Here is a 14,876-nt window from a genome sequence, read left to right as displayed (position 1 = left end):
CTACCTGGAGAGTCAGTAGCCTGTTAGTGGATTTACTCAAAGAAAGAATCATAGTTTTGTTTTATACAGATTGCATAAGCTGGCCTTTCACAGGGTGTCACAGAAGACTTCGATTTATTTTTTATTTTTAGGTCCATCTCAATGTCTATATCTCAACAGTCCCAACTGTGCCCCCTTTATTGCTTTGGTGTCGCAGTGCATAATGCAAAGCACAATGGAGGGTCCACTCAAATGGGAATGACCTCCAGGTACACCTACCCTGAATTTGAAATGTACTATTGTTGTACCTATATAATAATGAAGCCAATCAAAATCTTCATGACATTTTTAAACCCCTAGTAGGTGATAAGTATGTGAATGTAGAATGTATGTTGGTTGAATTAATTTTGGTGTAGCGCTGGACCCCAGGATAGGTGGAAATAGGAAATCAGGATTCAATTTTAGATGCAGCTCTCTGTCAACCGGGGTGTCCCAGAGGTTCCTTTGAGTATTCTTTTTTTTCATTTCAATAGCTGTGTGTTCTCTGCCGTGTGCCGTCATAAACAGCCCCTCCTCTTTGTCCGAGCACTTTGATAGATAACCCATCCAATCCTGGGACAGGTCTGTCAAAGTTTCCCGGACAAGGGGGAGGGGCTGTATATGACGGCATTTGGAGGGGAACACACAGCTATTGAAATTAAAGTTTTTAAGTTCCCCACATCCTAATCAAGCAGGCGGCGGCCGCCGCTCACCTCTCTCTTCCCCTGCACTGGTAGGCTGCAATAATGACACAGGCTGCACTGGGGACACAGGCTGGGACACAGGCTGCACTGGGGACACAGGCTGGGACACAGGCTGCACTGGGGATACAGGCTGCACTGGGGACACAGGCTGGGGACACAGGCTGCACTGGCGACACAGGCTGCATTGGCGGACACAGGCTGCATTGGCGGACACAGGCTGCACTGGGGACACAGGCTGCACTGGGGACACAGGCTGCACTAAGGACGCACTCTGCACAGGCTGCACTGGGGGTCACAAGCAACACTGGGGGTCACAAGCTGCACTGGGGACACAGGCTGGGGACAAAGGCTGCACTGAGGACGCACTCTGCACTTGGGACACAAGCTGCATTGGGGTCACAGGCTGCACTGGGGGCACAGGCTGCACTGGTGACACAGGCTGCACTGGGGACACAGGCTGCACTGGTGACACAGGCTGCACTGGTGACACAGGCTGCACTGGGGACACAGGCTGCACTGGGGACACAGGCTGCACTGGTGACACAGGCTGCACTGGGGACACAGGCTGCACTGGGGACACAGGCTGCACTGGGGACACAGGCTGCACTGGGGACACAGGCTGCACTGGGGACACAGGCTGCACTGGGGACACAAGCTGCACTGGGGACACAAGCTGCACTGGGGGCACAGGCTGCACCGGGGGCACAGGCTGCACCGGGGACACAAGCTGCACCGGGGACACAAGCTGCACCGGGGACACAAGCTGCACCGGGGACACAAGCTGCACTGGGGGCACAGGCTGCATTGGCGGACACAGGCTGCACTGGGGGCACAGGCTGCATTGGCGGACACGGGCTGCATTGGCGGACACGGGCTGCATTGGCGGACACGGGCAGGCTGCATATTTGGGCACGGATAAAGTTGTTAATATTTATTTTTACAACTTATATAACTTCTGCATAAAACAATTAAGTGTCCTTTCATGAGCTAATTTATGAGGGTGTGTTTAGGGGTGGAATTAGGGGCGGGGCAGGGTAGGGTTTGGGCGGGGCAGCTGGTGGCGAGTAACCCTTGAGGCCTGGCTAGTAGCTCAGGACTTGAAATTTTGAGCCCTGCTCTACGGGACACCCCCAAGACAACCCCGAACTGGCAGAGCATCATGACTCCTTGCACTATTCTGAAGAATCAAGGAAAGATGAAAGCACCACAAAACATGAATGAATCCAGTGAAGTTTTTCATTGCCACTAAAAGAGGTAAAAAAATCAACACATTTCAGCGGCTGAAATTTCTTCTTTCATCAGGGATATGAAACAAGATAATAAAATAATATTAACCGAGGATCGAAAAATACAAACACACAATCTTTAACCTAATATACAGGGATGAGAATAATTACCGTAAAAGAATATCAGTTATAATGCTGGATTAGAGATAACGTATTTTAGCTGTAGATCCTCAGTTTATAATATTCTATATCATTGTAAGTCTTAGCCCTGATGGGGGGGGGGGGGGGGGGGAGGGATTTTGAATTCCCAAAACACATCTTTCCTGGACTCATTCAAGTTTTGTGGTGCTCTCATCCCTTCAATATTCTTCGGTATACTCCAAGGATACTCTAGGACACTCCGGTTGGAAGAGTGTTGCCTTCAAGAAGTTGGGTCCTGATTTGTGACTTCCGCCTTCCCTGGGTTCCATTGGTCCACCAACACGCATCATGTTCATGATTGTGGCTTTTCATAGCGAACAACGTTGAGATATTCAGATCCAGAGACTATCCTAAAGTGTGGGCCACCTTAGAAGCAGTTTGTGATTATCTTACGATGTTTTAGGGTGGATGTTGATGGTCCTCTCACAGTCGTATATAATGAAATTGCTTTCGGCAATATGGATCCCTCCAACGGTGACACCCAGAGTGATGTTGACGTGATCTGCCAGAGATATAAAATGAGACAATTTTCATCAGCATGGTGTTGAGAAGGTCTGTCGAGGGTCGCGCTGGACGCAAAACATCAACTCAATAATGCAACTAGCTGAAGGGTTTAATATAAAAGTAATAAAAGGTAACACTATGCAATTTAATAATACAAAGATTAACATTGTTGCAAATCGCTTTTGCTTTGGAAACCAAAGTGAACGCTAGTAGTCCTCATATTTGATACGCGAAAAAATTAAATAAAATAGCGGGATATTTGCTTGCAACAGGAAATTTCCTTAGACCGATCACCATGATGTCGTGGTTCTCAATATTCTCATCATCTTAATCTTCCTAAATTTGTTATTTCCCAATTCAAGTTGTTCCCCGTTCTAGCTCTTCCCACTTTCTCAGACCCTTATTTACTTATTCAGTGAAAAAGAAGGAGGAGGTCGCACAGAACTGAGCAATAAGGGGCTGCACGTATTTTTTCAAATAGGCTAATTTGACTGCAATGGCTTCATTATGACTTGACCCTTAGATGCCCAGACCATATGAAGCAACATTAATATGTGTTGGGGGTGGATTGTAGCCGATGGGGGGTAAAAAATGTCCCAGGCCCAGCATCAGGTCTGTAGATGAATAGGAGTAGTGCCTAATTGGTATTCGTGGGAGGAACAGTGCCTCATCATTGGTAATAGTGGGAGGAATAGTGCCCCATAGTTGGTGTCAGTGGCAGGAATTAGGCCCCGCTGCTGGTGTCAGTTGGGGGGGGGGGGGTTGGTGCCCCATCATTGGTGTCAGTGGGAGGAATGGTGCGCCATCGTTGGTGTCAGTGGAAAGAATAGTGTCCCATCGTCAGTGTCAGTGGGAGGAATAGCACCTCATATCATTTGGGAGGAATACTGTCCCAAGGGCCGGGTACAGGCTAGCAAAGGAGGCCACTGTTCTATAACTACTTTGTCAGATTGACAATGGGTTTGAAGAGCTAGAAATGGTGCACAAGTGTGCATTCCTAGTTCTCTGCTGCAACTTTCATGAATGAAGACTAAAAAAAAAAAACAATGTGAAATATGTACGGAAATAGAGGCTTTTCAAGGTTTCTCTTTGTAGAATTGTCAGTTGCCCGGCTGTCATGTAGATCTAATAGCTCTAGTACTTCCAATGGGACTGGCCAGGGACAGGGATGCAAACAAGGAGTCCTGATTCTGTTATGACTTCACTGACTGCATGCATGTTCCAGGGACTGAAAATTTGGTAGTGAAATCATTTTCAGTAATGGCAGCCTCCCAACTTCTCCAGGACACGGAGAAGACTCCTCAAATCACTGCCAGGTCATTGATTGATTTTACTGGTTGCCCCATTGTGGTTGCAATTATTCCTCAAGCGTACAATTAGAGGTCACACATAATCCATTAGGAAACACCGTGTAGAATTACAGCCGTAAGTAATAGGCCAAATTATCATTGAAATTTCACGGCAATTTGGATGTTAACTGTGACAACCCTTCCGACCCTTTCCTCCGGGAGCAATTCCTTACATGACTACTGTTCAACTATCTACAGCCACTTACAAAACGGAGTAGCCAATAAAAGGTACAAATCATTAGTATGTTGCTGACGTCAAGATGGCACTACCACCGCCAAGGCTTGGCTGAGCGAGAGTACCTTGGTTGGTGGGGAAGTCTGGGAATTTTTCCCGTGGAAGGAAGGAGCAGTGAGCCCACTGTTCTTCAGCGTCGTCCACAATTCTGGCCGGCAAGTGAATGCCATTCCCATAGTCACAAGAAGAGTTCATTAACTGAAGACTGGGAAGGTTTCCAGTGATTTGGAGAATGATTGTCTGGAGGTGAGAAGGAAAGAAAACCATTATAGGTAAAAAAAATTAAAAATCCAATAGGAAGATCTATACATCCCAAAAACATTCCAGTAGAAAAACCTATAGATCTCAAAAACATTCCAGTAGAAAAACCTATAGATCTCAAAAACATTCCAGTAGAAAAATCAATAGATCTCAAAAACATTCCACTAGAAAAATCTACAGAAAAACCTATAGATCTCAAAAACATTCCAGTAGAAAAACCTATAGATCTCAAAAACATTCCAATAGAAAAATGTATAGATCTCAAAAACATTCCAGTATAAAAACCTATAGATCTCAAAAACATTCTACTAGAAAAACCTATAGATCTCAAAAACATTCCACTAGAAAAATCTATAGATCTCAAAAACATTCCACTAGAAAAATTTATAGATCTCAAAAACATTCCAGTAGAAAGATCTATAGATCTCAAAAACATTCTACTAGAAAAACCTATAGATCTCAAAAACATTCCAGTAGAAAAATCTATAGATCTCAAAAACATTCCAGTAGAAAGATCTATAGATCTCAAAAACATTCCAGTAGAAAAATCTATAGATCTCAAAAACATTGCACTAGAAAAACCTATAGGTCTCAAAAACATTCCAGTAGAAAGATCTATAGATCTCAAAAACATTCCAGTAGAAAAATGTATAGATCTCAAAAACATTCCACTAGAAAAACCTATAGATCTCAAAAACATTCCACTAGAAAAACCTATAGATCTCAAAAACATTCCACTAGAAAAACCTATAGATCTCAAAAACATTCCACTAGAAAAACCTATAGATCTCAAAAACATTCCAATAGGAACAGTTATAGATTCCAAAACATTCTGTTAGGATGATCCATAGAACCCAAAAACATCCTACTAAGAAGATCTACAGACTGAAAACATTCCACTAGAAAACTCTATAGATGCCAAAAACATTCCAATAGGAAGATCTATAAATCCCTAAAGCATTTCACTGGGATGATCTATAGATCCAAAATCATTCTAACAAGAGCATCAATAGATACGAAAAACATTTCAATAGGAAAATCTATAGATCCCAAAAAACTTTCCATCAGAAGGATTTATAGATCCCTAGAAATATTCCAATAGGAGGATCTAAAGATTCCAAAAACATTCGGATATAACGATCTATCCATCCAAAAACATTCCATTAGAAAGATGACCAGATACCAAAAACATTCCATCAGAAAGATCTATGGTTTCCAAAAGAAAATCCCACACCTATTTTTCTTTATTCTCCTTATGCTCTGCACTTTACTGATCTGCACACACCGCTGACACAGGAGTCGCCCACATCCCACACAGACCTCACCTGAGTCTCCGAGACTAAATCGATTTTATCCGGGATAATTCTGACCGCTGGACACTGCTGCACCCCTCCCCTTGGATTGGTCCAGAACGCACCCTCTTCAGAATTAGAGCATTCTTGTTGCATGGAGCACCTGAAATAAGAAAGAAGACAAATATGACCAGTGATATACCAACTCAACTCCTATGAGGAACAGATATGAAATACAGCTACTATGTTGTTGTTGTTTTTTTTATATTTTTTTTATATTAAAGCCTAAATGTAGCTAAAACTACAGAGAGAGCAGCAGTGAGGGGTCTTTATTACAGGAAGCTCCTGCACAGAGGCAAAGTTTTACAATGTTGTTCAACTTTAGCATTTTTTTTTTAAATACTGTATATACATTGCCTTCTGTCATAAGGTTATTTTTTTAAATAAATGGCATTTATAGCAGGACTCAAAATTTCAAGTCCTGAGCTACTAGCCAGGCCTTAAGGGTTACTGGCCACCAGTTGCCCCACTGGTGTTTTATGCAGAATTAAGTTCCAAAAAATCTATATTAACAACAACTTTATCAGTGCCCATGAATGCAGCCTATCAGTGCTCATCAGTGCCCATGAATGCAGCCTATCAGTGCCCATCAGTGCTACCTCACCAGTGCCCATCAGTGCTCCCTCACCAGTGCCCATCAATGCCGACTCACTAGTAGCCATCCATGCAACAACACCAGTGCACATCAATGCAGCCTCACCAGTGCCCATCAATGCAGCCTCACCAGTGCCCATCAACACAGCCTCACCAGTGCCCATCAACACAGCCCATGAATGTAGCCTCACCAGTGCCCATGAATTCTGCCCCACCAGTGCCCATGAATTCCGCCCCACCAGTGCCCATCAATGCAGTCCATGAATGCAGCCTGACCAGTGCCCATCATCGCAGCCTGACCAGTGCCCATCAATACGGCCTCACCAGTGCCCATCAACACAGCCTCACCAGTGCCCATCAACACAGCCCATGAATGTAGCCTCACCAGTGCCCATGAATTCCGCCCCACCAGTGCCCATGAATTCCACCCCACCAGTGCCCATCAATGCAGCCTCACCAGTGCCCATCAGCACAGCCTCACCAGTGCCCATCAATGCAGCCCATGAATGTAGCCTGACCAGTGCCCATGAAAGCAGCCTCACCAGTGCCCATCAATGCAGTCCATGAATGCAGCCTGACCAGTGCCCATCATCGCAGCCTGACCAGTGCCCATCAATGCAGCCTCACCAGTGCCCATCAACACAGCCTCACCAGTGCCCATCAACACAGCCCATGAATGTAGCCTCACCAGTGCCCATGAATTCCGCCCCACCAGTGCCCATGAATTCCGCCCCACCAGTGCCCATCAATGCAGCCTCACCAGTGCCCATCAGTACAGCCTCACCAGTGCCCATCAATGCAGCCCATGAATGTAGCCTGACCAGTGCCCATGAAAGCAGCCTAACCAGTGCCCATCAATGCAGTCCATGAATGCAGCCTGACCAGTGCCCATCATCGCAGCCTGACCAGTGCCCATCAATACGGCCTCACCAGTGCCCATCAATACAGCCTCACCAGTGCCCATCAATACAGCCTCACCAGTGCCCATCAATACAGCCTCACCAGTGCCCATCAATGCAGCTTCACTAGTGCCCACCCATCAATGCTGAATCACTAGTGGCCATCCATGCAGCCACACCAGTGCCCATCAATGCAGCCTCACCAGTGGCCATTAGCACAGCCTCACCAGTGCCCATCAATGCAGCCCATGAATGTAGCCTCACCAGTGCCCATGAATGCAGCCCGACCAGTGCCCATCAATTCAGCCCCACCAGTGCCCATCAATGCAGCCCCACCTGTGCCCATGAATGCAAGCTCATCAGTGCCCATCAGCGCAGCTTTACCAGCGCCCATCAATGCAGCCCATGAATGTATCCTCACCAGTGCCCATGGATGCAGCCTCACCAGTGCCCATCAATGCAGCCCGTCAATGCAGCCTGACCAGTGCCCATCAATGCAGCCTCACCAGTGCCCATCAGCGCAGCATCACCAGTGCCCATCAGCGCAGCCCCACCAGTGCCCATCAATGCAGCCCCACCAGTGCCCATTAATGCAGCCCATGAATGCAGCCTCACCAGTGCGTATTAGCACAGCCTCGCCAGTGAAGGGGATCAGAGAGAGGAGAGGAGAGCTGACCAGATCATCAAACAGAGAGGGGATCGTCCACTATGACATCTTTTATTTGAATTACCCGTAGCCCGCAGCCACACAAAGTCTCGCCTCCTGGACCGATCACACGTCCCGGCATTGGATCAGTGTTCTGTCTATCAAAGGAGCCGGTTCAGGAGGTGGGACTTTGTGAGACTGCAGGCACCAAACGTTTCAAATCAAAGCTGTCACAGTGGGCGATCCTCGTTCTGTGTGATGATCTGGGCCTGCTCTCCTCTTCCTCTCCTCTCTTCCCCAGGTTCTTGGGAGAATGGCTCCTAATCAAAACCTACATGCCAGTGCCACTCACCCCCGCCCCCCCCCCCCCCCCACCAAGGCAGCCCACACTCGCCCTCAAGCTTTTTCCACTCGCCAAATCTGAGGAGGTGAGTGGAAATTTTGTGGACTGATTTACAGGATTATTTAAAATAATCAAATTGACATAATTGACATAATCAAATTTTGTCCAAATTCATTCATCATGATTCATTCAGCACTTTCTCACATGGATTATTGGTGCACTTTGTGTATTTCTTCCAGATCTGTGCAGTAATCCAGTGTGAGACTTCCTGTAATAAAGACCGACCACTGCTGCTCTCTCTCCTTGTGCAGGGAGACCGGTCTTGTCTCCGCCTCCTTCTGTAGTCTCCTGCAGGAGGCATGTAGTGGGTGGGGTCTCCTGGGCCCCTCCTACAGCTCTGCTCATGTACAGCACAATGATGATGTCACTGCTACATTTTCAAGGTAATATCTCAGTTTGCAGAAGAATTTGGCGCACACAAAGTATATTTATGTCCTTTGGGGCTATAGAGGAACATATTTCAAAGAAAGTTTTTGTACTCAAAGTTTAGCTTTAATCCATATTTCCTTTTCAGATGCAATTGTGAATATTTCACTAACAACGCAAAGCCCCGGACTTCTCTCCTGTGTGAATGTCAGCGATCTGATATGAGATTAATGAGGCTGATTTGTCCTGATCTGGAATAGCGATAAGCAATTATCTGCGTATCAGTCCTGCCGCGGCTTCCGCTGACCTTCACGACTCAGTGACAACATCCGAGACTCACGCCGCGGCTCGCCGCATACATTAATCCGCCTCCTAATTAATCAGACGGAAGAACTGCAACGAGCTTGTCACTCCCGCCGCGATTGATATTCAGGCCATTAATGAGTACATTCGATGGATACAAAAGTTATATTGTCATCGCCGGCTAAAAAAAAAATGTGATTAGTATGTTTGCCGCTAACAGGCGACCGCGATTTATGACAAGTGACAAAGCAAGCGGAACTTGGCGGTAATCGGCGAGGAATGATAACAGCGCAGGAATAATGGGAAGATATAGAGGACGGGATATTGGTAATGATATAGCACTTACAGCGCAGGAAACCCGCCACCGAGAAAAGAGCGATTCGACACGCGGGTCACAAATGACATAAGGTGGCCGATATGTTGGTCGGCGTTCACAAAAAGTTACTATGTAGCACTAAACTTCCTATGGTTGTCGCCATGTGAACTACTTACCTTCAGTGCCCAAGGTTAGCAGTTACCACTTGCTGCCTGGGGCAATTTCCCCAAACAATATACATTTTCTGAAAGCAAAGCAGGCCCTGGAGAATGAAATGGTGGCGGGTGCAATTTGTTTTTTTATGTCACATGATATTTGTGCAGTATTTTATCAAATGCATTTTTCAGGAAAAAACATGCACTAAAATTAATTTCAGTGCACACAAACGCAATATAATACTCAATTTTTGGTAAAAAAAGAGAAGATGGGGTTGCATTGAAAATATATATATATAAAAACATTGAAACATCTTAAAATTAATTTTTCATTAAAATAAATAAATATTATTTTTAAAAATAATAGAAAGAACCCCCATTCCCCCTTGCGCAAAGGCACACATGCCAATGCTTGTGTATGTAACCAGCGAATGCACCACACCAGGGAGGTATGAATGTCTGAGTGAGAGCAATAATTCCAGGGCCATCATTCATGATTACCTGTACAATGATAACCTGTAAAGACTACAGGTACCGCAGTTTGTCGCTATTTCACGGGCACACACAATTTTGAGTCTTGATATGTTTGGTATATATATATATATATATATATATATATATATATATATATATATATATTTTTTTTTTTTTTTTTTTTTTTTTTTTTTTTTTACATATTATCTTTTGTTACATTTTTTTTTTATGCACCTTTATTGGTATCACAAGGGGGCTGTCTATTTATTTATCTGAATAAGTGATATTTTTTAAGAATTTTTTTTAAATGATTGATTTACTATATATATATATATATATATATATATATATATATATATATATATATATATATATATATATATATATATATTTATTTATTTTTTTTAACAATTTTATACATTTTTTTCATGTAACATATTTGCTATTACAGAGGGCTAACAAGCCCTCATGAGATACCTTTAGACAGATGACAGGTCTGGGGGGGTTAATTTTTTTTTTCTTAAATTATCTTTATTTAATATCTAGAAATTATATTTTAGGACATTTCCACTTAGGGGTGTACTGACTTTTGTTGCCAGCGGTTTAGACATTAATGGCTGTGTGTTGAGTTATTTTGAGGGGACGGCAAATTTACACTGTTATACAAGCTGTACACTCACTACTTTACATTGTAGACAAGTGTCATTTCTTCAGTGTTGTCACATGAAAAGATAGAAGAAAAGATTTACAAAAATGTGAGGGGTGTACTTACTTTTGTGAGATACTATATATATATATATTTTACATACACAAGCATTGGCATGTGTGCCTTTGTGCAGTGGGAATGGGGGCTCTTTATATTATTTTTTTAAATTATTTTTATTTATTTTACTGAAAAATATAAATATATTTTTACACTTTTTACATTTTGTTTTTCATGTAACTCTATTGCTATCACACCTTTGGACAGGTGACAGGTCCTCTTTATGAAGACTATAAGGTGCCTTTTAGATGAGTTTCTCCTCTTGTGTCCAATTTACACCCGGATACCTCCGGGTCCGATGCGGTACAATATAAAAAAGGGGGGGGGGGGGTGCGTTCTGCTCTGGCTGGCTGAATCGGATTGGATCAGAACAGGCTGTTTCCGTGCCCGCCCCCCTCAGCTCAGCAGGGGATCCGCTCATGGATCCTCTGCTGAGCAGAGGCAGACACTTTTGATTATCTATTAGACTTTAATGCCTCCCCTGCCCTCCAATGCAGCTAACTTAGCACAGATCATGCTTGATTAGCTGCTTCTCTAGCTGTACCCGTTCCCTGCTATGCACAGCACCTTGTGGGGGCCCCTCCCACCAGCCATGATCTGTCTACATTGCATAGAGAAGCGCAGAGACCCAGCGATGACATCACCGGGGTCAAAATAAGGTACGTCATTAAAAATAGAAAAAAACGTTAATTAAAAACGTCACCAGCATTTTGATGGAAGCGGGGGACATGGAAGGCAAAATATAAGCAGATTTAAATGTGAGCTTTAAGCTGGAGGGCCACTTACCTGGCTTCCATTGTGCACCAACCACAATAGGCGTCTGCAGCTCCCAGACACTCTGTACAGGTCCGGAACTTGTTGCAATCGGCCACTTTTACCTGCGCCATCTGGAAATAAAGTGGGAACGACGTCTGTGACTAGAAGGGCCGGTACAGCAATACATCCCCCATACACCATAGATTGTCAGCCTTGTGCAACAGCCGGCCGAGTCATCCACACAGTCACACCTCGAGGGGAACTTCATTGGAGAATTGGTGGGCAGAGCGGCCAGGTGTGTGCCGTCCGCAACATACTGGGCGCTGCCAAAACTAACATGACGGCTTCGCTCTGCACATGTTTTGCCTTATTTTTTGGCAGCGCTTACCCAGAAACCCCCATAGGCCATTATTACTGCAATTAACCAGTTCGGCTCTCGCCCCTCTACTCCCCCCTATGGACCAGAGGCAGCGCTACTTCTCTGCTATGATCCAAGTTTATAAGTTACAATCGTATCCTAAATATAGATTGAAATCTACTTGCCGGTGTGTGGAATATTGACTGAAGGGGTTGTCAATCATAGATTGATTATTCCTATCTGACTAAATTGACCGGAAAAGTAAGATCATTGATCAAAGTCACCATTTCTTCCATCTGAGCAATGTTTATAAACACTGTTAATTTGTATCTCTCTATCTCCTGTCTGATAAATGTTTATAAACGATGTTGCTTTGTATCTATCTCCAGTCTAAACAATGTTTATCAATTATAGAACTTTGTATCTAGCTCCCATCTGAACACAAAGTAATATTGATCAGACTAGAGATAGAGGGATACAAAGTAACATTGTTTATAAACAGTTTTCAGATGGGAACTAGGGAGATACAAAGTAATATTGCTCATATATATTGTTCAAATTGGAGATGGATATAAAACAACATTGTTTATCTCCTGTCCAATCAAAGTTTATAAACAATGTTGTTTTGTATCCATCTCCAATTTGAACAATCTTTATAAACAATATTACTTTGTATCTCCCTGGTACCATCTGAAAAATGTTTATAAACAATGTTACTTTGTATCTCTCTATCTCTGGTCTGATAAATATTACTTTGTATCTATATCTTCTGTCTGATCAATGTTTATAAACAATGTCACTTTGTATCTTTCTATCTCCTGTCTGATCAATGTTTATAAACAATGTTTCTTATATTTATCTCCAGTCTAAACAATGTAACTTTGCATCTCCTGTCTGATCAATGTTTACAAACAATGTTACTTTGTATCTCTCTTTCTCCCATCTGATCAATGTTATAAACAGCGTCACTTTGTATCTATTTCCCGTCTGTCTGAACAATGTTTACAAACGTTATTTTTTATCTCTCTATAAACATTGGTTGGACAGGAGATAGAGAGATACAAAATAACGTTGTTTATAAGCATTGTTCAGACGGGAAATAGATACAAAGTAACATTGTTTATAACATTGATGAGATGGGAGAAAGAGAGATACAAAGTAACATTGTTTGTAAACATTGATCAGACAGGAGATACAAAGTAAAATAGTTTAGACCGGAGGTAGACACAAAGCAACATCGTTTATAAACATTGATCAGACAGAAGATAGAGAGATACAAAGTAGCATTACTTATATACATTGATCAGACAGAAGATATAGATACAACGTAATATTAATCAGACCAGAGATAGAGAGATACAAAGTAACATTGTTTATAAACATTTTTCAGATGGGAACTAGGGAGATACAAAGTAATATTGTTTATAAACATTGTTCAAATTGGAGATAGATACAAAACAACATTGTTTATACACATTGATTGGACAGGAGATAAACAATGTTGTTTTATATCTATCTCCAATTTGAACAATATTTATGAGCAATATTACTTTGTATCTCTGTAGCTCCCATCTGAAAAATGCTTATAAACAATGTTACGTTGTATCCCTCTATCTCTGATATGATCAATATTACTTTGTATCTATATCTTCTGTCTGATCAATGTATATAAACAATGTTACTTTGTATCTCTCTATCTCCTGTCCAATCAATGTTTATAAACAATGTTGTTTTGTATCTATCTCCAATTTGAACAATGTTTATAAATAATATTACTTTGTATCTCTCTAGCCTCCATCTGAATAATGTTTATAACTAATCTTACTTTGTATCTTTCTATCTATGGTCTGATCATTGTTACTTTGTATCTATATCTTCTGTCTGATCAATGTATATAAACAATGTTACTTTGGACCTCTCTATCTCCTGTCCAATCAATGTTTATAAACAATGTTGTTTTTGTATCGATCTCCAATTTGAATAATGTTTATAACCAATCTTACTTTGTATCTCTCTATCTCTGGTCTGATCATTGTTACTTTGTGTCTCTATCTCCTGTCTGAACCATGTTTATAAAGGATACTACTTTGTATCTCTATCTTCTGTCGGAAAAATGTTTATAAACAATACTACTTTGTATCTCTATCTCCTGCCTGAACAATGTTTATAACCAATCTTACTTTGTATCTCTCTATCTCTAGTCTGATCATTGTTACTTTGTGTCTCTATCTCCTGCCTGAACAATGTTTATAAACAATACTACTTTGTATCTCTATCTTCTGTAGGAACAATGTTTAAAAAAAAAATAAAAAAAAAATTGTACTTTGTATATCTCTGTCTCTTGTCTGAGCAATGTTTATAAACCATGTTACTTTGTATCTATCTCCTGTCTGAACAGTAGCACTGTGTCAGGCAGTCTGTTTTTATGACAGCAGCAGATATTACAACTGCTGCATTTCTAGAGCCTCTTCTGGCTCTCATTTGAGATGTAGGAATTATCAGTAGGTGTGTGTGTGGGGGGGGGGGGGGGGCGGGGGGGGCAGTAGGACAGTTCTAAAGTCAGTTTTGATGTATCACTGTGGAGGGAAATATGCCATGACTGTCGCTCACATACCTGATGTGTGGTCATGACGTAGAGGTAGGTGGGCGTCACAGGATCGAAGCGCATGATGTGGTGGACCGGCTCCCCTCGCGCTATCAGAAGGGACTGGCGGCTCACGATCTTCATGTCAGCATCCAGAGTGATCTGTGAGGACAACAAAGAGAGGCTGAAAAGACATTTCTCTTCCGGTCTGTGGGGTCTGCAGCTCTCAACTATCCCAGATCGGTGTCACCCGTAGAAGGCAGGAGAAAGGAGACAACGCATTTCTGAGCCTGCAGTTTTTGCAGACTCCGAGCCAATGGCCCCGCCTCCTGTTTGGGTTGCCCGTAAACCTCAAATATGAATGACTCTCCCTGAGCTGCCACTTCTATATACAGTAATGAATTCCCAT

The 14,876-nt window shown here is 42.8% G+C and overlaps 1 protein-coding gene across 1 annotated transcript in view; it reads right to left on the bottom strand.

Moving 5' to 3' along the window:
* PLXND1 (plexin D1) overlaps nt 1-14,876 on the bottom strand; it is a gene marked incomplete in the record, with an annotated part of 185,350 nt that overhangs the window by 94,873 nt on the left and 75,601 nt on the right. The window contains 5 exon segments of the mRNA XM_077451599.1: nt 2,543-2,651; nt 4,303-4,477; nt 5,824-5,953; nt 11,556-11,656; nt 14,498-14,629. Of these exon segments, the coding sequence (XP_077307725.1) occupies nt 2,543-2,651; nt 4,303-4,477; nt 5,824-5,953; nt 11,556-11,656; nt 14,498-14,629 (647 nt within the window).

This window comes from Lithobates pipiens, unplaced genomic scaffold (genome assembly GCF_037356315.1).
Source record: "Lithobates pipiens isolate NorthernLeopardFrog02 unplaced genomic scaffold, aLitPip1_a1.2 Scaffold_23, whole genome shotgun sequence".
NCBI lineage: Eukaryota > Metazoa > Chordata > Amphibia > Anura > Ranidae > Lithobates > Lithobates pipiens.
This window is presented reverse-complemented; position numbering and strand designations above follow the sequence as displayed.